We start from the raw sequence: 21,213 nt of genomic DNA, 5'->3' as shown, positions 1-21,213 counted from the left end.
AATAAGCCTGCTGCTTAACTACCAGGTTGCTCTGCAGACCTCCGTGGACATGGCAACAGTTGTCATGACGACCGTTGTACACATTAGCACCCTCTGACGGTGTGATAAATTAAGGTAAGATAGCTGGCGACATGAAATGACATTTACAGGTGATATATTTTTAACTTTACAGCTAACCAAAGGTCACTATGAGCTCTCTTATTTCCGTTCATGTTGTAGCTAGAGTTATTCACTTTATTATTATGCACGTTTATCGTCACTTTGTGTGCTGTAGCTACATATACAGTGGTGATCTGTGTATATAACGTTACTAAAGTGTTTCTATTTCATGCTACTCTCTAGGTTGACTCCACTACATCCAGTTGACTAATGCAGATTCACAGTTTACAAAACATCATCTTATAACATATGTTGGTATTGCTACAGATTAGATTACCCAATAGTATACATGATAGTAATTAATAGTTAATGCATCAGTAATAATCCAATATATTATATATAATATATAATATATATATATTTTTACATTTTTACCATGTGGAACTGATCCTTAAGATTACTTCTTCCACCACTGCATTTATGTCTGCATGGTTAGACACAACTTAGGACAAGGAAAGTGTGTGCACTCTTTTCCAGCAACATTACAATAAAGACAGTTATTAATGACACTCAAAATACTTTGTATACATTTTGTTTTGTATTATTCAGGATGCCCATGGACACAAGAGGAGGTAGCTCAGACTCAGAAATGGAAGCAGCTTGCAAAACAGAGACATCCATAAAGAAAACACCTAGTCTGAAACTGTCCGTTGCAACACAGGTACAGATGGGGAGTTTAAAGTCATTGGGTTATTTTTTCTGGAAATGAGTTCATGACAGAGACGTTAAAGGTCAAATGCTTGACAAACCATCTCGCAAAACTCTTTGTACACTGTGTATTATTTTGAATAATGTCAAATGAAATCAGGATTATTTGTGTAGCCCAGTAACAAATATGTCCAAAAGGCTCTACGGGCACACAAAGCCACAGCTTTTTATTCTAGTGAAATACATTTATTGAAGTCTTTTTCCAAATAAATGTGCGGGAATAATTTTTTTCTCTGTTGTGACTTATCTGACAGCTTCCAGAGAGCACCAACTGTCTGGCGTGCTCGGAAGACGGTCGGTACCTCAGCCTGGGTCACTCCCAGGGCTTGTCTGTGTGGTGCGCATCTTCTCTGATCTGTGCTGCAGAGTGGCTGCAGGACGGACTGGAAATTACATTTATTCAAATGACCAGAATGGAAGAGAAGGCCTATCTGCTTGGCACTGTTGATGATATGGGTATGAGTAGTACGCCTCTCTCATCCCTCTCCTGCATAAAACATGTGTAGATAGTCAGATTTTCACATCTTTACAAAAACAGATTGACATTTATTTGTACACTTAAAATGCTTGATCCTGAAGTCATAAATTATTACTGTACTGCACTGAGACAGTAACGCTTGTGAGTTAGAGGAAAGAAAGGTCAAAACTGGAAACCCCCAAGAGGTTTTCACAAAGTGTTCAAATCTATCGTCATACTGACATCAGCTGCTTTCATTTTCCACTGCAGGTGTTGCCAGAGTCTTTGCATATCACTGTGAAGGCATTCACCCCCTCAGTGTTATTAACGTCATGGTGCGTATAGAAATCTTAATTTGTTTTCTTTCACTGCAAGAAATAAAATGTTTTTATGTGTTGTCGATAAGGGTACTTTGAGAATGTTGAGGATAAATCAACCTGTTTTTGTCCCTTTTATGTGACTGTTTTGCAAAATGTTGTATATATTTATTGGGGCTGTCAAAGTTAACGCGATAATAGCGCATTAACGTTAAATTGTTTTAACGCCACTAATTTCTTTAACGCATTAACGCATTCGAGCTTTCAGAGGTTGTAGGTTGTATCATATGAAACTAAAAGACCTAAGAAATCATCGGTACCAAATATTTCATACTAGCTTGTTATAAAGGAAGGTAAATAACGCTCCGAACTTGCCTTAAATTTTGCCAAGGAAAAACTGTCATGGCCATTTTCAAAGGGATCCCTTGACCTCTGACCTCAAGATATGTGAATGAAAATGGGTTCTATGGGTACCCACGAGTCTCCCCTTTACAGACATGCCCACTTTATGATAATCACATGCAGTTTGGGGCAAGTCATAGTCAAGTCCGCACACTGACACGCTGACAGCTGTTGTTGCCTGTTGGGCTGCAGTTTACGTGTTATAATTTGAGCATATTTTTTTATGTTAAATGCAGTACCTGTGAGGGTTTCTAGACAATATTTGTCATTGTTTTGTGTTGTTAATTGATTTCCAATAATAAATATATACATATGCTTGCATAAAGCAGCATATTTTCCCTCTTCCATATTGATAAGAGTATTAAATACTTGACAGATCTCCCTTTAAGGTACAAATTGAACAGATAAAACAAATGTGCGATTAATCACGATTAAATATTTTAATTGATTGACAGCCCTAATATTTATAGGATATACTTTTCATTTTTGAATTTATGTAATTCCTTTAAATTTCCTTCAATTATCAGGAAGATATCAACAAAAGAAGCATCTGCTTGACATTTGAACTGTCTGAAGGGGGAGATTATGGAGCTGCATCAATCAGCTGTAAGTAAGGACTTCACTTTCAGTTTGAGCTATTTTCATTTCATGATTTTAATTAAAGACTTCACCATCAAATATTGATTCACGTGATTTTCACATCTCTATCAGGTAACGGTGCCATTTGGCTTGAGGTCTACTACTTCCCTTTAGAAGCGTGGCTGGAAGAGTTAGAGATGGCACAATCACAAAAACAGGTATTGATTACTGAAATTTGATTGGTAGGCTGGTTTGAACATGATTGTGTATAAGGCACCTTACTAACAGTGACATTTGCTTGTCAACTGCCATTTGAATCTGAACTTAGTTTGGTGTTATTATTTTTTATTTAAGTCATTAGTTTTAAATTGAACACAAAGAAAAAAGGAGGGGAGCAGTTGAATCTTGAATAATCAGAAAATGCAAAAAATGTGCACAAACACAGGCACATAATGACATAAAGAACACAAAAAGGCTTTTATAGAGTCTATGGCTTGGACTCAATGCTGCCAGAGGAAGAGCGCTACCCTTGAAACTGGTTGCAATCCAGAGTGGCTGCCATTTTTTGTGTGTTCTTCACCTTTGTACACATATTCAGCATAATACATAATAATACATTTCCCCCTCCTTTCTTCTCTGTTATTACAGACTGCAAAGCATTTTTCAAACAGTTTTTTGGGGGGATTCGTAGTTTTAAATAAAATGTATGCCAGTTTAACTGCTGCCAGATACTACTATATGTAATTGAATTACAATTTCAGAAAAACATTTCTATTTTTTATCCTCAGGACCCAAACTCAACTGGAGGTGTGGATGTGAAATCATCTCCAGGGCCAGTTGTGATTAAAATCGAGCCACCAAAAATTCCAGCAGGTATAATTGTATCTAAAACAACAGTGTATTAAAAGTATAGTGTGGTGTAATTGAACAGAACAGAAAATTGTGTGTGGAAGTGGAAGTGATGGTGTAGATGCAGAGGTGTGTGTGCCTGTATGCATCTCTGTCAGTGATTATATACTATATCTCTTGTTTTAATGACTGAAGTGTCCCGACAGATATGTCATCTTTTTTGCTGTTACAAATAAAAGTAATAGAATAAGCACTTGCACACATTCCAGTTAAGACTCAATGGACTTCATGCAGGAAGCAATATACAAACAAATATCCTCTTATTTTATTTTGTTCTAATTTTGTCAGTATCCACTGATTTCTGGGATTCACCAGTGTTTTTTTGTTTTTGCTCTAACTCTCTATCGAATTTCTATGTGCAAGTGCAGTTTTTGGTGGCATCTCTCCAATTATTGGGCATGTGAAAGAGTTTTTGCATATGGCACAACACCTGCCCTTATATAGTCTTTAGGGGGCGTTACTTATGCTGATTCATCATTCATCACACCTGGGTAAGAGCAGATTTGGATGGTTAAGAAAATTTGGTGCATCTGGAGTGGAGTTAACTTCTCTTATTTTTTGCTCTTAACAGAAAATGAAGAGCAAATAAAAGAGACATTTAAACGAGTGTTGCTGCATGAGGCCCATCATCCCAGCATGTTTCTGCTGTTTTGCAGGGACGGCATTGGATGGTTCACTTGACGTGCAGCTGACGGATTTTTTGACACACTGTTTGGCTCTGGACGTAGACACCAGCAGCAGTCATCAATGGGAGGAACGGCCTTTCGATAGAGATGCAGGAAAAAGGAAAACAAATGAAAGCCCAAAGTACGATAAAGTTCACACAAATATAATCAGCATGATAGCTCTGTTGTAGATTTAATGCATGTAATACTTAACATGGTCTTTGATTGAAGTCTTTGCATTAAATATTCTTAAGTATATTTTTATAATCTGGTTGGGCTCAGGACCTCCTGAATCCATCCCCCCTTCTGAAACCAAAATTGTGCCGTTGGTAATATTGCCTGTGAATCATGTAAATCATTCAATGTAAATGCAGATGCTCAGCCATGTTCTTGTTTCATATCAGTTACATGGACTCTTTTTCAGATGTAGCACCCAGCACTTTCTTCTGCCCTGTGGTCAGTTTCCTGGTGACAGTAAAGCAAAGTCTCAGCCAGGTTTGTAATTGAGGCGGGGAGGAGAAATTTCCGTGTTGAGTATATTAATTTTCTATGATTGGCTCGTGCTGTTTCAGAGCCCTTTCCATTAAAAACATTTGCCAAAAGTAATTTGCCAGCTAATTAATCCCTGTGGACTCAATCAAGACATTTTCAAGTCTGCAGTGGCTGGCTATGTTCCTATTAATGTCATCTTCAATCTCTGACCTTTTCTCAGCAGCATTGCCTGTTGCTGTCTGTGTGTGGTGGAGTGGCAGCCATAATCTCCTTCAGTATTTGCTGCAAAAAGCACCAAAGAACAAACCAGGTAGGATATTTATCTGCTGGGTGTGTTGCCTGTTGATAATAGCTCACGTCTACTGTATGTGTTTCTTTGTTCTAGAGAGGGTAATAGGCATACATTTCTGGTTTGAGCTTTCTCTCTTTTTGGAGCAGATGTGGAACTCGTGCCAGATGTGTTGTGGCCGAATGCAAAGGAAATCCTCTGCTCTGCTGTTAGTAGATGCACCCGTTACATAGCTCTCGGGCTCGATGATGCTTTGGTGTGTGTGTGGGACAGGCAGTCTGGTGAGCAAATCTCATGGTTGGGTATCTCTACAATGTTATCAGATCTGACCCCAGTGTCGTTTAGCTACAGCAACACAGTTTATTAGATTTCTCTTAAAGGAACAGTGTGTAACATTTCGGGGATCTATTAGCAGAAATGGTATAAAATATTATAATCACCTGAAACTAAGAATCATTGTGTTTTTGTTAGCTTCATATCTACATAGGGAAAGGGTCCTCGTCACGGAGTCCGCCATGTGCTCGGCCATCTTTCAACAGTAGCCCAGAACGGACAAACCAAACACTGGTTCTAGAAAGAGCCTTTCACGTTTTTACGTTACCTGAAGGCCACCGTAGTTTTCCAACACGCTTGTGAAACTGTGGTACCGACAGCCACCATCTGACTTCTGTTGCTCATAAAGTAGTGTTATTATGGTAAGGATGGCCTCTGAACGGTTTTGCACTCGGCGGCTCAGGTTACCGCAGTCTTGGAAAGGGAGGAGTGAGCAATCTACAACCACACCACTAGATGCCGCCAAATCCTACACACTGTACCTTTAATTGAAAGCTCTTGGTGGTTGTGTTGTAGAAAAGCCACATTTAAACAATTTTGAATTTTCAAATAATCTGCAAACATCATATTTTTGCCTATAGTATAATATAGTATCCATATGCAGTTTTAGCAACAAAAAGAAAAGAAAAGAAACTTCACTGAAAAGAGATAATGAGGCAGAATCAGTTTGTGGAAAGATGCAATGACACTTTATGTGAGTGACTGACCAGCTAACAGACATATTTGCTTGTTAGAGGTTTCTATCATATAAACAAGGTTATGGCCTGTTTGATTCTCATCATCTTTTCTTTCCCTCAGGGTCTCCGTTGTCTGTTGTCTCAGTGTCAGCAACAGACAGTCCCTTCTTCAGGATGCAATTTGTGGATTACTGGCCCGAGTCCGTTGATGATTCCCAGACTTTTACTTTAGCAAAAGTTTTTCTTTTGGTGTTGTGTAAAAGTGGAGCAATTCATACAGTCAACACAGGACGAGGGGAACAATCCTGCACCATGCAGCTCTCTGAAAGGTTACCTACATTTTACATATATCCTAAGTTAAATGTAAGCGTCTAACTTTTTCCTGTCAAATGAAATCATAATGTGTCAAACACAACATTTTCTCACATTGTTTCCTATATCTCTACAGGCCAAAAGACAGCGGGGACCTCCCAACTGTCACTGCATCAGTGCCGTTCCTGCAGGGTTTGGTAGAAACATTAAAGTTGTTGATACATATTTTAAAGCTCATAATATGAAAATTAATTTCCATAGAATTTACAATATTATACTTTTTGACTCTTTGGGTCCTGCTGTCTTATTTTTCTTGCCTCAAATAGTCTCTTGTGGTGCAAAGAAATGGAAAAATCTTCCTCCAAGATGTCATCAACAAAACCACTGTGTGCTTCTTGGTTCCTCCAAAAACTCATCTGATTTCCACTCCCTGCAATCCTGTTTATGCTCTGAACACCAAACAGCAGACTCTGTTCATACAAGGTAAACCCAAAACCACATTTTAGTTTTGTCTTGCATTACCCCACAGCAGGAAAAAAGTACTGAGGGGATCACTGGTGACGTTCCAGAAGAGTTTGACTTCATATTGACGTGGATCTGTCAGCGAAAAAGCTGCACAAACATGGTTACATGAAATTGTCTTACGCAGGTGATGAGGACCCTAGCTGCAGTGCGTCATCTAAAGGAGGAAGCCAGAGCCAGCTTTTCATCTTCCATTTCGGAAAGCGTGGCATCATCAAGCAGTATATTGTTTCACCTCCAGACTCTCCACGACGACAAAACACACTGAGCTTAGAGGAAAACTGCAATCTCTACCTCGAACAAAGGTTGCATTCTTTGTGTCTTTATGCCACATTGTATTTCAAAATGTATTCCCAAAAAGACTCAGATGATATGTAAACAATTCTTAGCTGAATGTTAAAGTAGTGTCTTGTCATGTGTTTCCTGTGTTTTCACGTGAAGAGCGCTGTCTGTGGATGAAAGGGACAAAGCGATATTGGAGACATGGAAGCAGCTACAGGAAACTGCAGTGATGGTACAACAGAGACACAGCAGAGCTGCAGCCAGCTGAAGAACTACAACAAATGATTTTTGGCACAGAGGTACTATTGTACAAATGTTATGTTGGTTAAAGGCTTCTTCTAATTCCCACCACCTTCATTGCACTATTCTACTCTCCACGCAGTGCTCATTTTCACACACACATAATTTTTCCGTGTCATCAGTCATACAAAGATGATATACAAAATGATCCTTTCTTTTCTTTTTTCTATTTCAAACTGCCGTCTAATCAAATCAAAAAAGCAGTCTGAGTTATTGTTGAAAAGCAGATACCTTACAGTCTCCTAATATATAAAGCTTTGGGCAGAATACAAACTGCATTTTTATGACATTAGCACTGTAACATTGAATCTTCAGAATTCAGTAAAAATAATGAAAGCATGGCTAAATGTAAGGAAACAGTAAAAGCTTGGAGTAAGCAGTAAATGCCATGGTAATTGGATCAAAGGTTGCAGGACTGTGTCCATTCTTCAAATAAATGTTTCTTGTGTTGAATTAGACAAAAATATTAAATCTGTGGTGCTGGAAGGACGTCTCTAATGTGTATTTTAAAAGGATGAGTGTATTCAGGCTGATTATGACTGGGCCGTATTCAGTCATGGCACGGAGGCTTTTCGTTGCTTGAATGTTTCATATGCCATGTTTTTAATGTCAGAAGACACTAAAAAAACAGGACAGGGTGCAGAGATTTCAGTCTTTAAAATACCAATTCAGGACTTTGTATATACTGTGAAAGTATAGGTTTAGTTTGGGTGTAGGCAGTAACAATAGAAGCGGTATGTTCTTGTGCAGCTAAACAGTCTCATGCCACTGATACAGTTTTTAATTTAATGGAAAGAAAAACAAACATTTTATTTAATTCTTTGACCGCACTGAGAAGTAAGCCCAATATGAAGCAAAATGTAAAGTGAAAATAATTACTCAATTTCTGTTTTAAAGGCATTTCTTTGTAGTAAATCAAAAGCAGAAACTTTGCTTTTCAGGTTCATGAATACATGAGAATAATGGAGGCTGGTGGGCAGAATCAGTAGCTGAGTGCTCTATTTTCAACCACTAAATATTGTCCCTATTTATTGAGCACCAGGGTCACAGTTACTTTGCACGGCAGCTAGATTCTCAACAAGATCACGCAAGAATCGCTGGAACTCATTTCTCACGATAATCCATCTTGTCAGGCTCAAGTAATGCGTTTTTGTACGGCAAGCCAGATCATGGACCAATCAGCATCCTGTGAGGAGCTACTGGCAGCTACAGGCGTGGCTTAGGTGTGTGCAGCGACATGGAGAGGCGACTGTTCAAAACAACAATGGCCACTCCCAAAGACGTGAGTGTAGCTGCTACAATAGCATCAGTTATATCAGAACTGGAGATTATTTCTTAATTGAAAGAAGAGCAAAAAACGGCACTGATGGCTTTTCTCAAAGGAAAAGATGTTTTCGCTCTTCACCTGACTGGCTTTGATAAGAGTATGATTGACAGATGGTTCAGCTCAGGTTAGAGCCACAGCAAATCAGATGAAAATGAGTCAGAAGATCTTAATCTATCAGAGAGCATATTGTTCATCTATAAACAATCAGCAATGTGCGTCTTTTGAATTGTTCCTGATTGGCTTTCTGTATTAGTTTAGATTGGTGGCAGAACAATAAGGGGAATTCTTGTGCCAGAATGTGCTTGTGATGTTCATTTGACGGAACGGTTTTTGGATAATTTGTATGGCGTCTCTCCTATTGTTGGCATTGAAATATGTATCTACATTGTTGCATAATTCATCTTCACCAGATATATCAAGATCATACTGTGGTGTGTCTCTGTGAAAATGAACCGGTACTGATACAGATTTTAATATGTGCTTGAATGCCTCATTTGAATTTCTGAAAAGCTTTACTGAGGGTTGATGCCAAAGAGCCAAATGTGATTGAGAGCGTAATGAAAGCGCAGGTGCTCTATTCAACAAGCCTGCATGTGTTATTGTCAACATCAGAATTGTTACGGGAGTGGGTGGGGGGGGGGTCGGACAGTAAAAACAATGCAGCAATGTCCTCTTAAATTAAACTAAGCTTCTACAACGACACAGAAACTTTACTCTAATTGCTGTCAGTCTTTGCTGTTGGGTTGATGCTCATTAGTAAGTTGCTTGTGACATTTTTGCTTCATCAACATTTTCTTTTATTATAACATGCAAAAACAAACCTGCCGTCATCACCCCCAGCTTCAACACCACTTTAACCCTCAACCATAACCCTCCTACCAGCATATTTAACACACAAGGACTACCGACTGGGACCCCAAGAATAAACTACTGTAAGTAACAGCCATTATAGCAAAAATGTTAACTTATTTCTAATCAAAACATTATTACCTCTGCCTGCACATACTGAGGCCTTTGCTATGGATGCAGTTGCTATGGAACGTAGCCCATCCATCCATCCATTATCTGTAACCGCTTTAGCCTATTCAGGGTCACGGGGGTGCTGGAGCCGATCCCAGCTGACATTGGGCGAAGGCGGGGTACACCTTGGACAGGTCGCCAGACTTGGAACGTAGCCCACACTAGCATATTTATTTTTTCATCGCAGGCTAGCGTTATATTCATTTCATTATCTAGCTATTTATTTACATTGATTTGTATATTGCCATTTATCGTGCAATAAACTGTCCAGCGTCAGTAGGATGACTTTAATAACTAGTTGACTTGCTAAGGTACTGGTATGGTACTGCTGAGACAGTGGTTGATGTATTTCTGCTACATTCCTGCTTGCTTGCATATTCTGGGCAGCATTGTCACAAGATGATTGACACCCATTGGCTCTCGAACGTTCCTGTAGTACACAGCAGATGATACTTTTTACATTTAGTCAGTAGCTTATAGGTCATGAACAGCCAGGATAGCCAGTAGACTACCCTACATAGATTTTTTTTAAATAACCCTATGGTACCATAATAATCGTCAAAAGAAGAATATGCTTACTGCTAACGATACTGTACTTAACGTCGTCGACACCGCAGATCATTTTTCTTTTTTGGTGAAGATAGAAGGCTGGTGCATCCGAGGGTAGGTGGGAGAAGTATCTCTCTATAGATGAAACGGGGCAGAGAGAATAGTCAGGCTGTTCATACATGACTCCCCTTGTGCTCTCTTTATTCTTCTCCAGTGGGTCATTGTGATTCTTTGTATGCTCATTGAAGGCCAGTGTTGCCCGTTTTCGTCTCTTTTGATGGTTAATGATGTGGGTTTGAGCAGCCGATTGCCCTCATTTCCTCCACGCCTGAAGTGTAGCTGGACGTCAAACCACACTTTGTTTACTAGCCCCTCAGTAGTGTTACGATCCAGCACCTTCTTTATTTGAAGTCATCTTCTGATATTGACACATGCTGAACTGTTGTGTTGGGTCCTTTCTTTTGAGGGTGAATACACTATTGACTGTTGTCAACTCTGTGTCTTTGAGGAGACACCAGCAAGTCCAGCACAGAGACCAAAATAACTGCTCAGGCCATAGAGATTGCCTTTACCGTTTCAGACAGTGGCATAGAAATCTCGTAAAAATTCATTGACCCGCTCCTTTGACACTGTTTTAGGATCTAAAACTACACATTTATCCCTACACCAGTCGTCAAAGCATTTCACTGCCCATTTCGTTTGCGTAACGGTGTTCTGTTCATTTTGTTTTTTTTCCAGATGGTCTACCTCCTCTTTAAAGAGCTCTACATGTCGTTGAGCAATAGCAGGTGGATTCTTTTTCTGGAGAGTGCTCAATCCACTCCTCCATAGTTAGGCCACACAGGAGGTCGAAGTTAATGTCGCTAAGCAACCATGACACCATTAGACTAAAGTTTTTTTCTCAGATGCGGATTGATCCTGAAAGTGCAAAGGAATTAGAGGTCATAGCAGTGGTATGAGGATATTATACCACGGCTATGAACCAATCAGATTGCTTGATTTGAGCTACCCGTTTTATAATCTACAGTATACCACCCACATGTTGGGACCATAGACTGTATATAAGAAGTGGACGTAGTCACCGTGACGTCACTCATTGATTTGTGGACAACTGTTTTGAAGCCTTGAGTTCGGCATTTTGGCCGTTGCCATCTTGATTATTTGCAACCAGAAGTGACACAAGAGAGTGGAGCTAAGTACAATCGAACGCTGAATAAGACATTTTTAAGCAACCAATAAGGTTGGAATTAACTTTCATGAACTGAAAACACACTGAAAGGATTAAAGTTCTAAGACAAAATCACGAACAACACCGTGGTAGCGACCTGTCAATCACAAGGTAGCCATGCCCTAAAGCATCCCCTGCTTTATGATCTATTTGACTCTAAATGGGACCATAATTTACTAAATGAACATCATGCTGTATTGAAGAAGACTTGAAACTAGTGATGAGACCATAAACTCATGTTTATAATGTTTACTGAGGTAATAAATAAAGTGAGAAGTAGGGTCATTTTCTCATAGACTTCTATACAACCAGTCTTCTTTTTGCAACCAGAGGAGTCGCCCCCTGCTGGCAGTTAGAAAGAATGCAAGTTTAAGGCACTTCTGCATTGGCTTCACTTTTCAGACCCGGAGTTGCCCACTGGTTGGGATGGTACACATGAAGCTACAGCCATCAGCTGGACACATTGAAAATGTTTTGTCTAAGGTCATATTTAAAATAAGGACAAATTTTCTGATCCTGGTGGCACACTGTGTTTATGTATTTGTGAATGAAATTATTTGGTGTACTCAGTTTCATATTCAGGAAGAGTAAATTCATGCAGAAGAAGTTAATGAAAGATGAGTGATATAGGCATCAATTTAAAGAATGGATATAGTTTCTTATCTCAGTTTAAAATTATTATGGCTTTTGGCCGTAGTAGAAAGTGGCATAGAAAATCTCGTACATAAGGCCTGGAGGGGTGAAATACACCCCTGTTCCCGGATTAAATACTTTTTCTAAATACGTAAATAACACATGAAGGAATTTTAAGTTATTCAGATTTCCTTTAGAGTTATGTGTATATTAAATTTTGCTCAATTAATCATGTTTATTAGACATTACATAAAGTTTTAATACACTACTTCTAAATTTGCATGTTATGCTAATCTCCCATCATCAATCTCCCACTTGTCTGCTTAGTTACTGCACCTGGACCTACTGTACCTGTCTCAACCACTGAACAAAACAAGAAAAATACAAAATATTTTTTTTCATAGAGCTGAAGACGATTTTAAAGTTATTTTTTTTTTATCTCTGCCACACATCAATTTGTCAGAATGAAATGGTAGAAATGGCCTTTCCATTTGGACGCTTTGACTCATCACTGATTAGCAGCAGCAGTCCCCTCAGGGATCCTACTGTTACACATCACTACAGACATTGAAGTGTGTTTGCATAAAAGATCTGCTCAGAAATGACATGGCATTGTTGTGCTTACAAGTTCAGCTATATTTGAGAATTGTTTCTTTCTCCACACCGCTTGTTATAATTTTAGCGCTGAAAATTGGTAACATTTCCAACAGCAATGGATTCACAATAGACACTCCAAATCCCAGTGACTACATTTAATTCAAGATGAACATAACTCACAATGTACAGAGCACTAAACATTCCTTTATAATAGAAACTTGTTACTGCGTGTTAGCGTGGTGTGATCTGCTGATCAGATTTATTTTTATGAAGCTTCCCTTTTTCAAGAAAAATACAAAGTTCTGTGTTTTCCAACCAATGGCAGTTATGATTTTTGGCCTTTGTGTTTTATACAGAAGCATGTTATGATTTGTGACGTAAATCAAAATGCAACCCGGTCTCACAGGGAGGCGTGTAAATAGCACGACATTACAAGGACATTCTGCGTGTCATGAGGATGCATTTTAGGCTTTTCATGTGTCGTTTGTACGGCACGCAGCAAAACTACGGTAATGTCCACAGTTAGGTTGAGGCAACAGTTAGATTTAGGAAAAACATCATGGTAGGCCTTAAAATAAGTATGTAAACTAAGTAAAATATGTACGGAAAACACATCACAAACTTCACTAAAAAACACGAGACAGACGTCACTAATGTAACTTAGAATACAAAACACCGGTCTCATGGTTAAAAGGCGTTTGTTTGTTGGACCCATCCACCTTTCCACCTGCCCGCCATGAGCAGTCATTCTCACTTTCTATTCTACGTCACTAGCTCTGAGCGTAGCATGTTTATTGCAGTCAGTACCTGGCGTACAAATGACCAAAAAAAGAAAGGCGTTCATATTACGCGCTAAATGCCTTGCGCATTATCGTGGAATTCATACGCCTTTTCCTACGGGCTGCAAAATTACATATTATTCAAGGAATACAGGACCCCACACATTAGACAGTCAGACACTGAAAAAATCGGAATAAATAAAACCGTAGTAAACATTGTCAGGAAGCCTCCACCCTGTACTCTCCTCATACGATGCTCTCAGGGCTGGACTGGTTTGGATCTCTCTCTGCGTCATTGTCTGCTGTTAAAAAGCTGCTTCTTGGTGAAGTCGACTCTGCTTTGCTGTGGTCATCGCTGCACAGCATGAACCTCTCCTGGCTGGCGCGGCTCACCTCTCGTTTCAGTGGCAAAGAGTTGGCAGCACAAGAGAACGATCCGGTTAAAACCGTGTTGTTGTCCAGGTCGGACGCCTTGGCGGCGTTGCAGTAAAACCTCCGGAGCCCCTTTCGGAAGTGGATGGTGAACAGGCCGTAGATGAGTGGGTCCAGGCAGGCGTTGACGAGCCCAAAGATGAACAGGATGTGGGTCAGTGAGTGGGAGACCTTCCCCTCCAGGTCGTTGGGGAGGAACCAGTACCACAGGCCCAGCAGGTAGTAGGGAGTCCAGCAGATAATGAACGACGAGACGATCACGATACTCATCTTTAGAGTTCTCATCCGAGCTCTGGGGATGTTGTTTGTCGAACACCGCAAATGCAATTCATTGGAGGGCACTGGGAGCAGAACAGATGACAGACACAAAACATACTTTACACATACACATTATAAAAGGCTTGAAAGCAAACAAACAATTATTTAATATATGCAAAATGTAGAACTAGTATTGCCTTTTGCATTCAGATTTAGTGTTAAAGATAATCAATCCTCAGTCAGAAGTGGTTCACTTTTAGAGGGATGTGGTTGAGAATAATAGACAGTGGAAGGCTTTGGTACAACTAGAATGTGACCTTTGTGACCAGATGATAACAGCTGAATCAAATCAGGTGTATGCACGGCACTATAATTGCTTTGTAATGCATTTTTAAATGGCAAACTAAACAAACAAAACAAACTAAGTTTGTCACTTATAATGCTGATAGTTTTAGTTTTAATGGGTTTCTGTCTCTCAGATTTCTGCTCACACCATTGAAAAATTACATTTAACAGTCTACAGTCACACTAGCGTTGCTTTGAGCTAAATAAATGCTAGCATGCTCTCAATTACAATGCTAACATGCATATGTTTAGCAGGTATAATATTTGCCATGTCCACAATAAGTGTGTTAGCATGCAAGCTGCCTTCACATGATAAAGACATTTGCTCTTCACTCACTGCGAGCTAGGGGGCAGAGCCTCGCAGAGGCAGCAGGTAAAATATGTACCCTAAAAGAGTGTAAGCAACGCCATTCACTACTGTTTCAAGGCAACAACAACAGTTGCATGTTAATTAACATTAACATTGGCTTAACAAGCACTAAACACAAAATACAGCTGAGGCTGCAGTTAGTTTTGCAAATACATAGTCGGAACTCAAATATTCGTCCTCTGTCCACCATGAATATCTGCACCAAATTGAATGTTTACACCTGATAGTAAAAATCAAAAAGGTAATGTTGGTGCTAGAGGAAAAGCCAGGGGATCATGAATTTCACTGCAGTCCATCAGACAGTTTGTCTGTCTGTCAGCCACCAAAGTGTAGGCCGACTGCTCGACCAACAGAACAGCATTGCCGTCCCTGAAGCATGGAACATCTCTTTCAAAAAAACATTGTTCCTGTTTCTCTTAATAATCCACAGAATACAATGTTTACATCTGTACATCTTAGGGACTATTTCCTATGTAGATTTATTTCATGAAAACTGTACAAAGTTGGGTCTATGGATTATCTAGAGTAACCAGGACTGGGAAGGGATATTGTTGATTTTTTAATGCTCAACACAATTCCAGTCACTTCCACTATAAGCTCTACAGCTCTGTGTGGGTTGAAGATAAAAAAAAAACATTAAATCACCTTACCAAGCACAGCCCAGCTTTTATCAATGTGCTTCTACTAATAACAGGATCAAGTAAATCGCTGCAGTTATGTTATATAAGAGCTATATCACAGAAGTAAACTGATCCACACAGAGCTTTTAAACTCACAGTTGTCCTTTTTCAGTCGTTTGGAGATCTCGCAGAAGATCCTGGTGTAGCAGGTGATCATGATGACCAGAGGCAGCAGAAACAGGCAGGAAAACGTGAACATGTTGTAGGCCGTTTCGTGCCAGTGAATGACAAAACTTCCACGTGTGGTACACTGAGTGAAGTCCTCGGGATGGATGATGGTCACATTGTGAAAAAGGAACAACTGAGGAGGGAAAGGAACAATAGTTAGAAAGGTATGGAGATAACACCCATGGCTACTCCCATGTGTTTGGTAGCCATGGTCATCATTCAGTGATAACTTTCCTGCTGTCAACCATAGAGGCTGTCAGAACATGAAATGTAGTTGGCATAGTTACTATTTCGACACGCAGATAGTTTTTGTTTTATGTGTCCAGGTTTTGAGATATCTGTTTCTGAGATTGGTTAGGATTGTTCAGGTGTCGGCCTGTTTGTTGGCTGCATTAGACAAAATACTGGCAAAAATATATCTCTCAATCAATAATTAATCAATAAATGTCAGTCTCCAGCATAATGGTAAATGAGCAGCAGATGGCTCAGAGGGAATGAAATACTGGCCATGTTCACTGTAATGATGGAAAAAGTAATCAAACATTTTTTGATAACAAACCATGGAGGCATAAGCTTTATCCGGCTGTGGCTATACAATACAATATCTGTTAAAGGGCCAGTGTGTAGCATTTCAGGGGATCTAGTAGCAGAAATGCAAAATAATATTCATAACTATGTTTTCGTTAGTGTATAATCACCTAAAACTAAGAATTGTGTTTTTGTTAGCTTAGAATGAGCCCTTCATGTCTACATAGGGAGCGGGTCCTCTTCACGGAGTCCACCATGTTGCACCGCCATGTTTCTACAGTAGCCCAGAACGAATAAACTAAACACTGGCTCTAGAGAGAGCCTTTCATGTTTTTACGTTACCTGAAGGCCACCGTAGTTCTCCGACTCGCTTGTGAAACTGGTAATGTGATCCGCAGAGTGCAAAACCGTGGAACCGCCAGCCGGCGGCTGACTGCCATTGCTCCTAAAGTAGTGTTATTATGGTACGGATGGCCTGTGAGCGAGACGAATGGCGTTCCCACAGTTTTGCACTAAGCGGCTCACGTTACCGCAGTCTTGGAAAGGGAGGAGTGAGCGGAGCGGTACTCAGTTAGTTGCAATCTGCAACCACACCGCTAGATGTCACTAAATTCTACACACTGTACCTTTAACAGGATAAATTAATTGTTGGATTCTGGTCTCTTCATGGGATTTGATGACAATAATAAGCAGATTCTTTAACATTCAGATGGGCCTGTATGCTCACAGGACACCCTGCTCTGCAGACACATCTCGACTGGCTTCACATTTAAATGGCCCCCTTAATATTGTTCACATTAGTCCTCGCCTGCACAACCTCCCACATGGCGATTAATACATTTTCATGTTAACGAGACAAGACATTTCTTGCTGACGGGATCATCATTTATTTCAGTCTGATGTTGGGAGGGCGACTGGCAGCCTCATATTTTACACTTTTTCATCAGCAGTTTTTGTGGAAAGGATTATTTATGGAACAGATTATAAATCACTGGATATAAAAATTTAACCAAAGTAAGAATTATATCAGACTATAGGAAGTGGCCATGTTCCTCTGTGCATGTAAAGTGTGCCTTTTTGGACAGGAGCAGGAACATGTTTGATGAAAACCAGTCCTGAGCTCTGGCCTGTGTCCTCAGCTGGGACACCTGACCTTACCTGAGGGACTGACAGCACGACACTCATACCCCACGCCACGGTCAGCATGACTCTGTTCCTCTTTCTGGCTTTACTGATAGCCAGAGGGTTGAGGATGGCCGACTGCCTATCCAGACTGATCACCACGGTGACAAAGGCGCAGGAGTACATTGCCTGCAGCTTAAGAAACATCAGTAGCCTGCAGGCAAAGTCCCCAGCGAGCCACTGGACTGTGATGTTCCACACGGCGTCCACGGGCATCACGATGAAAGTCACCAGCAGATCAGCCACCGTCAGGTTGATTATCAACACCCTGACGTGGGATTTGCGTTTCCCATCGCTGTGTGCCGCCCACAGCACAGCCAGGTTGCAGAAGGCCGATACGCCACAGAGAATGCAGGTAATAATCACTCTGACTTTGGCTGCCGTGGTGAAGGTGGGCAGCTGCAGGGCATCACCCCCTACGGTCCAATTGGAAGGGGGCGAGGAGCAGTTGCAGCTGGCGTTCAGTTGGTGGTCCGTCGCCAGGTGATACATGGTCGCTGCAGGGTCACACATGGTGGCGTTCATTTTCTGAGACTCGCAGAGGAAGCAACATTCTGCTCATCTACCATGAAGATAAGTGCTGGTAACTAGAGGAAAGCAAAAAAAAAGCCAGTCAACAAGGTTCAAGGCGGATGAGTCACAGGCCGTGAAGTGGGCGCAGGTCATCCAAACACATTTGTGTCACAAAAGAAACACAAATATCTCATGAATGAATACAACATTTCTCTACATCACATCAAGAGGACGCATTAATGCGTGTACAGAAGTGGCATTAGCATTGCAAATCAGTGAGGCTGAAAGATGAAGCTCACAAACTGTGAAGAACATGAAAATTATGAATCCAGAACATTTAGCTAATATTAGATAGTATAAACTTCTTCATCATGTAATGGTGCTACAATGCAACTACAATTAGTAATCTTAGTAATCATAACAACATGGGGAAAAGGGAAGATAAAAATATATATATTTGGTATTGATAGATGTAATAAATGAAAGTTATTATTGTATTATGCCAACAATATTTGTTTCTCAATCAGCAAATATTTGAAATCTTAAAACATGTAATGTAAACCTGTAATTAATATTTGTTGTGTGAGCCCAAACTAAAATTGTTTCCCAATAAACTGCAAAAAGAAAAAAAAATATGTATGTGTGTTTGACTTGTGATTTTAAATGCAAAGCCTTGTTCAGTGTCCTGTTGCATTTAATAAAGGCTTGGCAGCCGCTGTTATCAGTTAGTATTGTGGTGCCCACACCTGTACAACAAAACAAAGCTGTATCACTGACATCACACTGATGCTGTGAATACTAAAACCCCCAAAACGTCAGGCCTTTTTGAGACCATTCGTTGTTGTTTTTTGTCCCACCTGGTTTGCCTTGATTGTTTACAGCAATGTGACTCACATGTTTAATATTTTCTCCTGATGTTAAATTCCATAAAAGAGGAGCTATTATCAATCATATACAAGGCATGACGTGTTGGTAGACCATATGACTCATAACATCGTGTAAATAATCATGTAAACGTATTAAATGTGATATAAAGCACAGGTCATTTAAGCACAATTGCGCACAAGGGATCATCCATCCTCTCTCTGTCTCTTTCTTTGAATTTTCCTATTTTAATCGAGGTGAAAATAAGCAGAGGAATTTAAATAATTTGACGAAATCCAACATTTTCTGTCAATAATCAATCCCGAAATATTCTTTTTTTTTTAAACACACTCATACAGACATTCAAATGGCATTAATATATGGATAATGTACGTCAGACAGATGCAACATGAATTATTAAAGTCAGATCATGCAGAATATCCCTTAAAACTGTTAACCTGCTCCACAGATGTTATTCAGTATGATGTACTGATTTCATCCATACAGAGAGGACTTACAGTCAGACTTTGAATGATTTGAAATTCACCCAAATCAATTCAATAAAATATGTTTGTGTCTACAAAATGACACAATTGCGCACAGTTGTTTTTTTCCCCACATTGGACACTAAGTGCACTTAAAGCCCAAAACCACAATAAAAACAAAACTATAATGTATCTACAGTATCATGTAACCTCAAACAAGAAGCTTAACATGCAAGCAAAGCAAACTCACGTTCATGCACAGTGGAGAGAGGACTGGAGGTTGAGCCTTTTACGCACATCTTGGACTCCAAGTAGACTACTTAAAAACCACAGCAGGACGGAAGACTCGTCGGAGTTAATGCCCGGTTGTTGTACATACGGAGGCTCACTCAGCTGCTGTAAGTTTTGCAAAGCAGCAGGTCCACCGACACCTCCTCCAGCTGTGTGTCCAGCAGCAGCTCCTCTGCTCTCCAGTGAGTCCAGTGCGCTTCCAGCTGCTCCACCTTTATCCATCTCTACCAATCAGAGAGCCCGGGGTGTGGTCTGACCTCAACTCCATATGCACTGACATATTTGTTAAAGAAAAGAAAAGAAATACATATGAGGACGAATGAACTATGACTGATGATCACCACAACTCAAAAAATCCCAACTAATCACGTTTTTCTAAATAAATGCCAGGAATACTAAGAGACCATAGAAAAGTATTAACCATTTAACGTTCTTCTCGACTGTCTGGTAGAGCACATCTTTATTAACTATATCTTATTAAAAAATGTGTTGAATTTAAAGGGACTGTTTGTAATAATTAGAAATGCTTGTTAACAGCGACACCTGTGGCCGTTAAGTCAACGAAAGTCAGCGGCGGGCTTGTGCTCGCTCTAGATAGACATGAACGAGCATCGCTCAAAACAGTGAGGCGACACACGTCAGCTAAAACAACAATATCACTCTATATTTCACCTGCTTGGCAGTAATGTTAGCTGACCAGACGGAGGTCTCTCTATGAATCAATGCCGATCCTAGTGTTGGCTTTTCCTGCCTCAGCCTCCGGGGCTGAAGCAGGAAAAGCGGGTCGGTGCCAGGGCTGAAGCAGGAAGAGAAACGTTATCGTCTCCGACCGGTCAGAACGAACAAGGGAGACACCGGCACCTGGTCGGACACAATAACGTTTCTCGCTGCGGAGCCCCTACACTTCACAAGACACAGGAAACCTCTGTTGGTCAGGAGGAGCTGCAGCATTTATTTCTGCACAAACGTCCACTGTACATTCACTAGATATTCTCAGAGATAAACTAACTCTTCTGCAGTGTGTAGTGAGCGCGCATGCATGTGTAGAGGTGGAGAGAGACAGCGAGAACACGCACGGTGTGTGAGTGAAGGCAAGCAGGTAGAGGAGCAGAGACTCCGGCCACACGCGAGCGCGCATGGGATCCCGACCCGGTAGATTTGTACGTGTAAAAAGTTACAAACATTCCCTTTAATGTTCTTCTCGACTGTCTGGTAGAGCACATATTGAGTTACTGTATCTTATTGAAAAATTTGTTGCACTTAACTCAACCTGATTGAGCCAGCTCTCTCGGTTTTTGGTATGTTACGCTAAAAAAATCCACCAGATGTCGCTGTTTCTTTAAATAGCATGCCTTTTCAGTCCGCCTTCTTACAGGAAGTTAGCAATTAAAAAAGTCAGTCAGACATGAGGACTCTGTTTAAATGTTGGCATATTGGTTTTTTTTCAACATATAGATCCCCATTACACCTTATTGTACGTGTCCACAGGCTCCGTCCTTTCCACACTTCCCATTCACTGTGTATATAAGCAGCCGTGCAATGCATTCTGGTAGAGTGGCGG

At 40.3% G+C, this 21,213-nt stretch overlaps 2 protein-coding genes across 6 annotated transcripts; one reads left to right on the top strand and one right to left on the bottom strand.

Annotated features, from left to right (window-relative positions):
• The first annotated feature begins 27 nt into the window (after positions 1-27).
• wdr93 (WD repeat domain 93) lies at positions 28-12,801 on the top strand. 4 transcript variants are annotated; one of them, XM_074611439.1, is made up of 17 exons: positions 85-149; positions 709-820; positions 1,122-1,323; positions 1,595-1,659; positions 2,571-2,649; positions 2,755-2,840; positions 3,411-3,495; positions 4,188-4,338; positions 4,621-4,691; positions 4,909-4,998; positions 5,127-5,258; positions 6,109-6,316; positions 6,436-6,496; positions 6,626-6,782; positions 6,949-7,126; positions 7,263-7,402; positions 12,488-12,801. In XM_074611439.1, the coding sequence occupies exons 2-16, from the start codon at positions 710-712 to the stop codon at positions 7,369-7,371; spliced, it is 1,785 nt and encodes a 594-aa protein (XP_074467540.1). In that variant the 5' UTR covers positions 85-149; position 709; the 3' UTR covers positions 7,372-7,402; positions 12,488-12,801. The 4 variants fall into 4 exon arrangements, with proteins under 4 accessions (XP_074467531.1, XP_074467540.1, XP_074467524.1 ...); XM_074611430.1 differs by lacking the exon at positions 12,488-12,801 and having other exon boundaries at positions 28-114; positions 7,263-8,336; XM_074611423.1 differs by lacking the exon at positions 12,488-12,801 and having other exon boundaries at positions 92-149; positions 7,263-8,336.
• Positions 12,802-12,897: 96 nt separating this feature from the next.
• LOC141753103 (putative gonadotropin-releasing hormone II receptor) lies at positions 12,898-19,922 on the bottom strand. 2 transcript variants are annotated; one of them, XM_074611460.1, is made up of 4 exons: positions 19,612-19,922; positions 17,476-18,086; positions 15,718-15,922; positions 12,898-14,309 (listed from the first exon to the last, which is right to left on the bottom strand). In XM_074611460.1, exons 2-4 carry the CDS (start codon positions 18,022-18,024, stop codon positions 13,783-13,785), a joined length of 1,281 nt encoding a protein of 426 aa, XP_074467561.1. In that variant the 5' UTR covers positions 18,025-18,086; positions 19,612-19,922; the 3' UTR covers positions 12,898-13,782. The 2 variants fall into 2 exon arrangements, with proteins under 2 accessions (XP_074467561.1, XP_074467569.1); XM_074611468.1 differs by lacking the exon at positions 19,612-19,922 and having other exon boundaries at positions 17,476-18,646.
• Between the last annotated feature and the right edge of the window lie 1,291 nt (positions 19,923-21,213).

This window comes from Sebastes fasciatus, chromosome 2 (assembly GCF_043250625.1).
Source record: "Sebastes fasciatus isolate fSebFas1 chromosome 2, fSebFas1.pri, whole genome shotgun sequence".
In the NCBI taxonomy this organism is placed as follows: Eukaryota; Metazoa; Chordata; class Actinopteri; order Perciformes; family Sebastidae; genus Sebastes; species Sebastes fasciatus.
This window is presented reverse-complemented; position numbering and strand designations above follow the sequence as displayed.

What these genes read in the sequence shown, in the direction of transcription:
- wdr93 (XM_074611439.1), top strand. Translation starts at nt 710, where the DNA reads ATGCCCATGGACACAAGAGGAGGTAGCTCAGACTCAGAAATGGAAGCA. An exon ending in TCAGTGTTATTAACGTCATG is followed by an intron (nt 1,660 to 2,570) that starts GTGCGTATAGAA and finishes TTCAATTATCAG; the next exon opens with GAAGATATCAACAAAAGAAG. An exon ending in GCAGACTCTGTTCATACAAG is followed by an intron (nt 6,783 to 6,948) that starts GTAAACCCAAAA and finishes TGTCTTACGCAG; the next exon opens with GTGATGAGGACCCTAGCTGC.
- LOC141753103 (XM_074611460.1), bottom strand. Translation starts at nt 18,024, where the DNA reads ATGAACGCCACCATGTGTGACCCTGCAGCGACCATGTATCACCTGGCG. An exon ending in TCGTGCTGTCAGTCCCTCAG is followed by an intron (nt 15,923 to 17,475) that starts GTAAGGTCAGGT and finishes TTCCCTCCTCAG; the next exon opens with TTGTTCCTTTTTCACAATGT. An exon ending in ACGACTGAAAAAGGACAACT is followed by an intron (nt 14,310 to 15,717) that starts GTGAGTTTAAAA and finishes TTCTGCTCCCAG; the next exon opens with TGCCCTCCAATGAATTGCAT.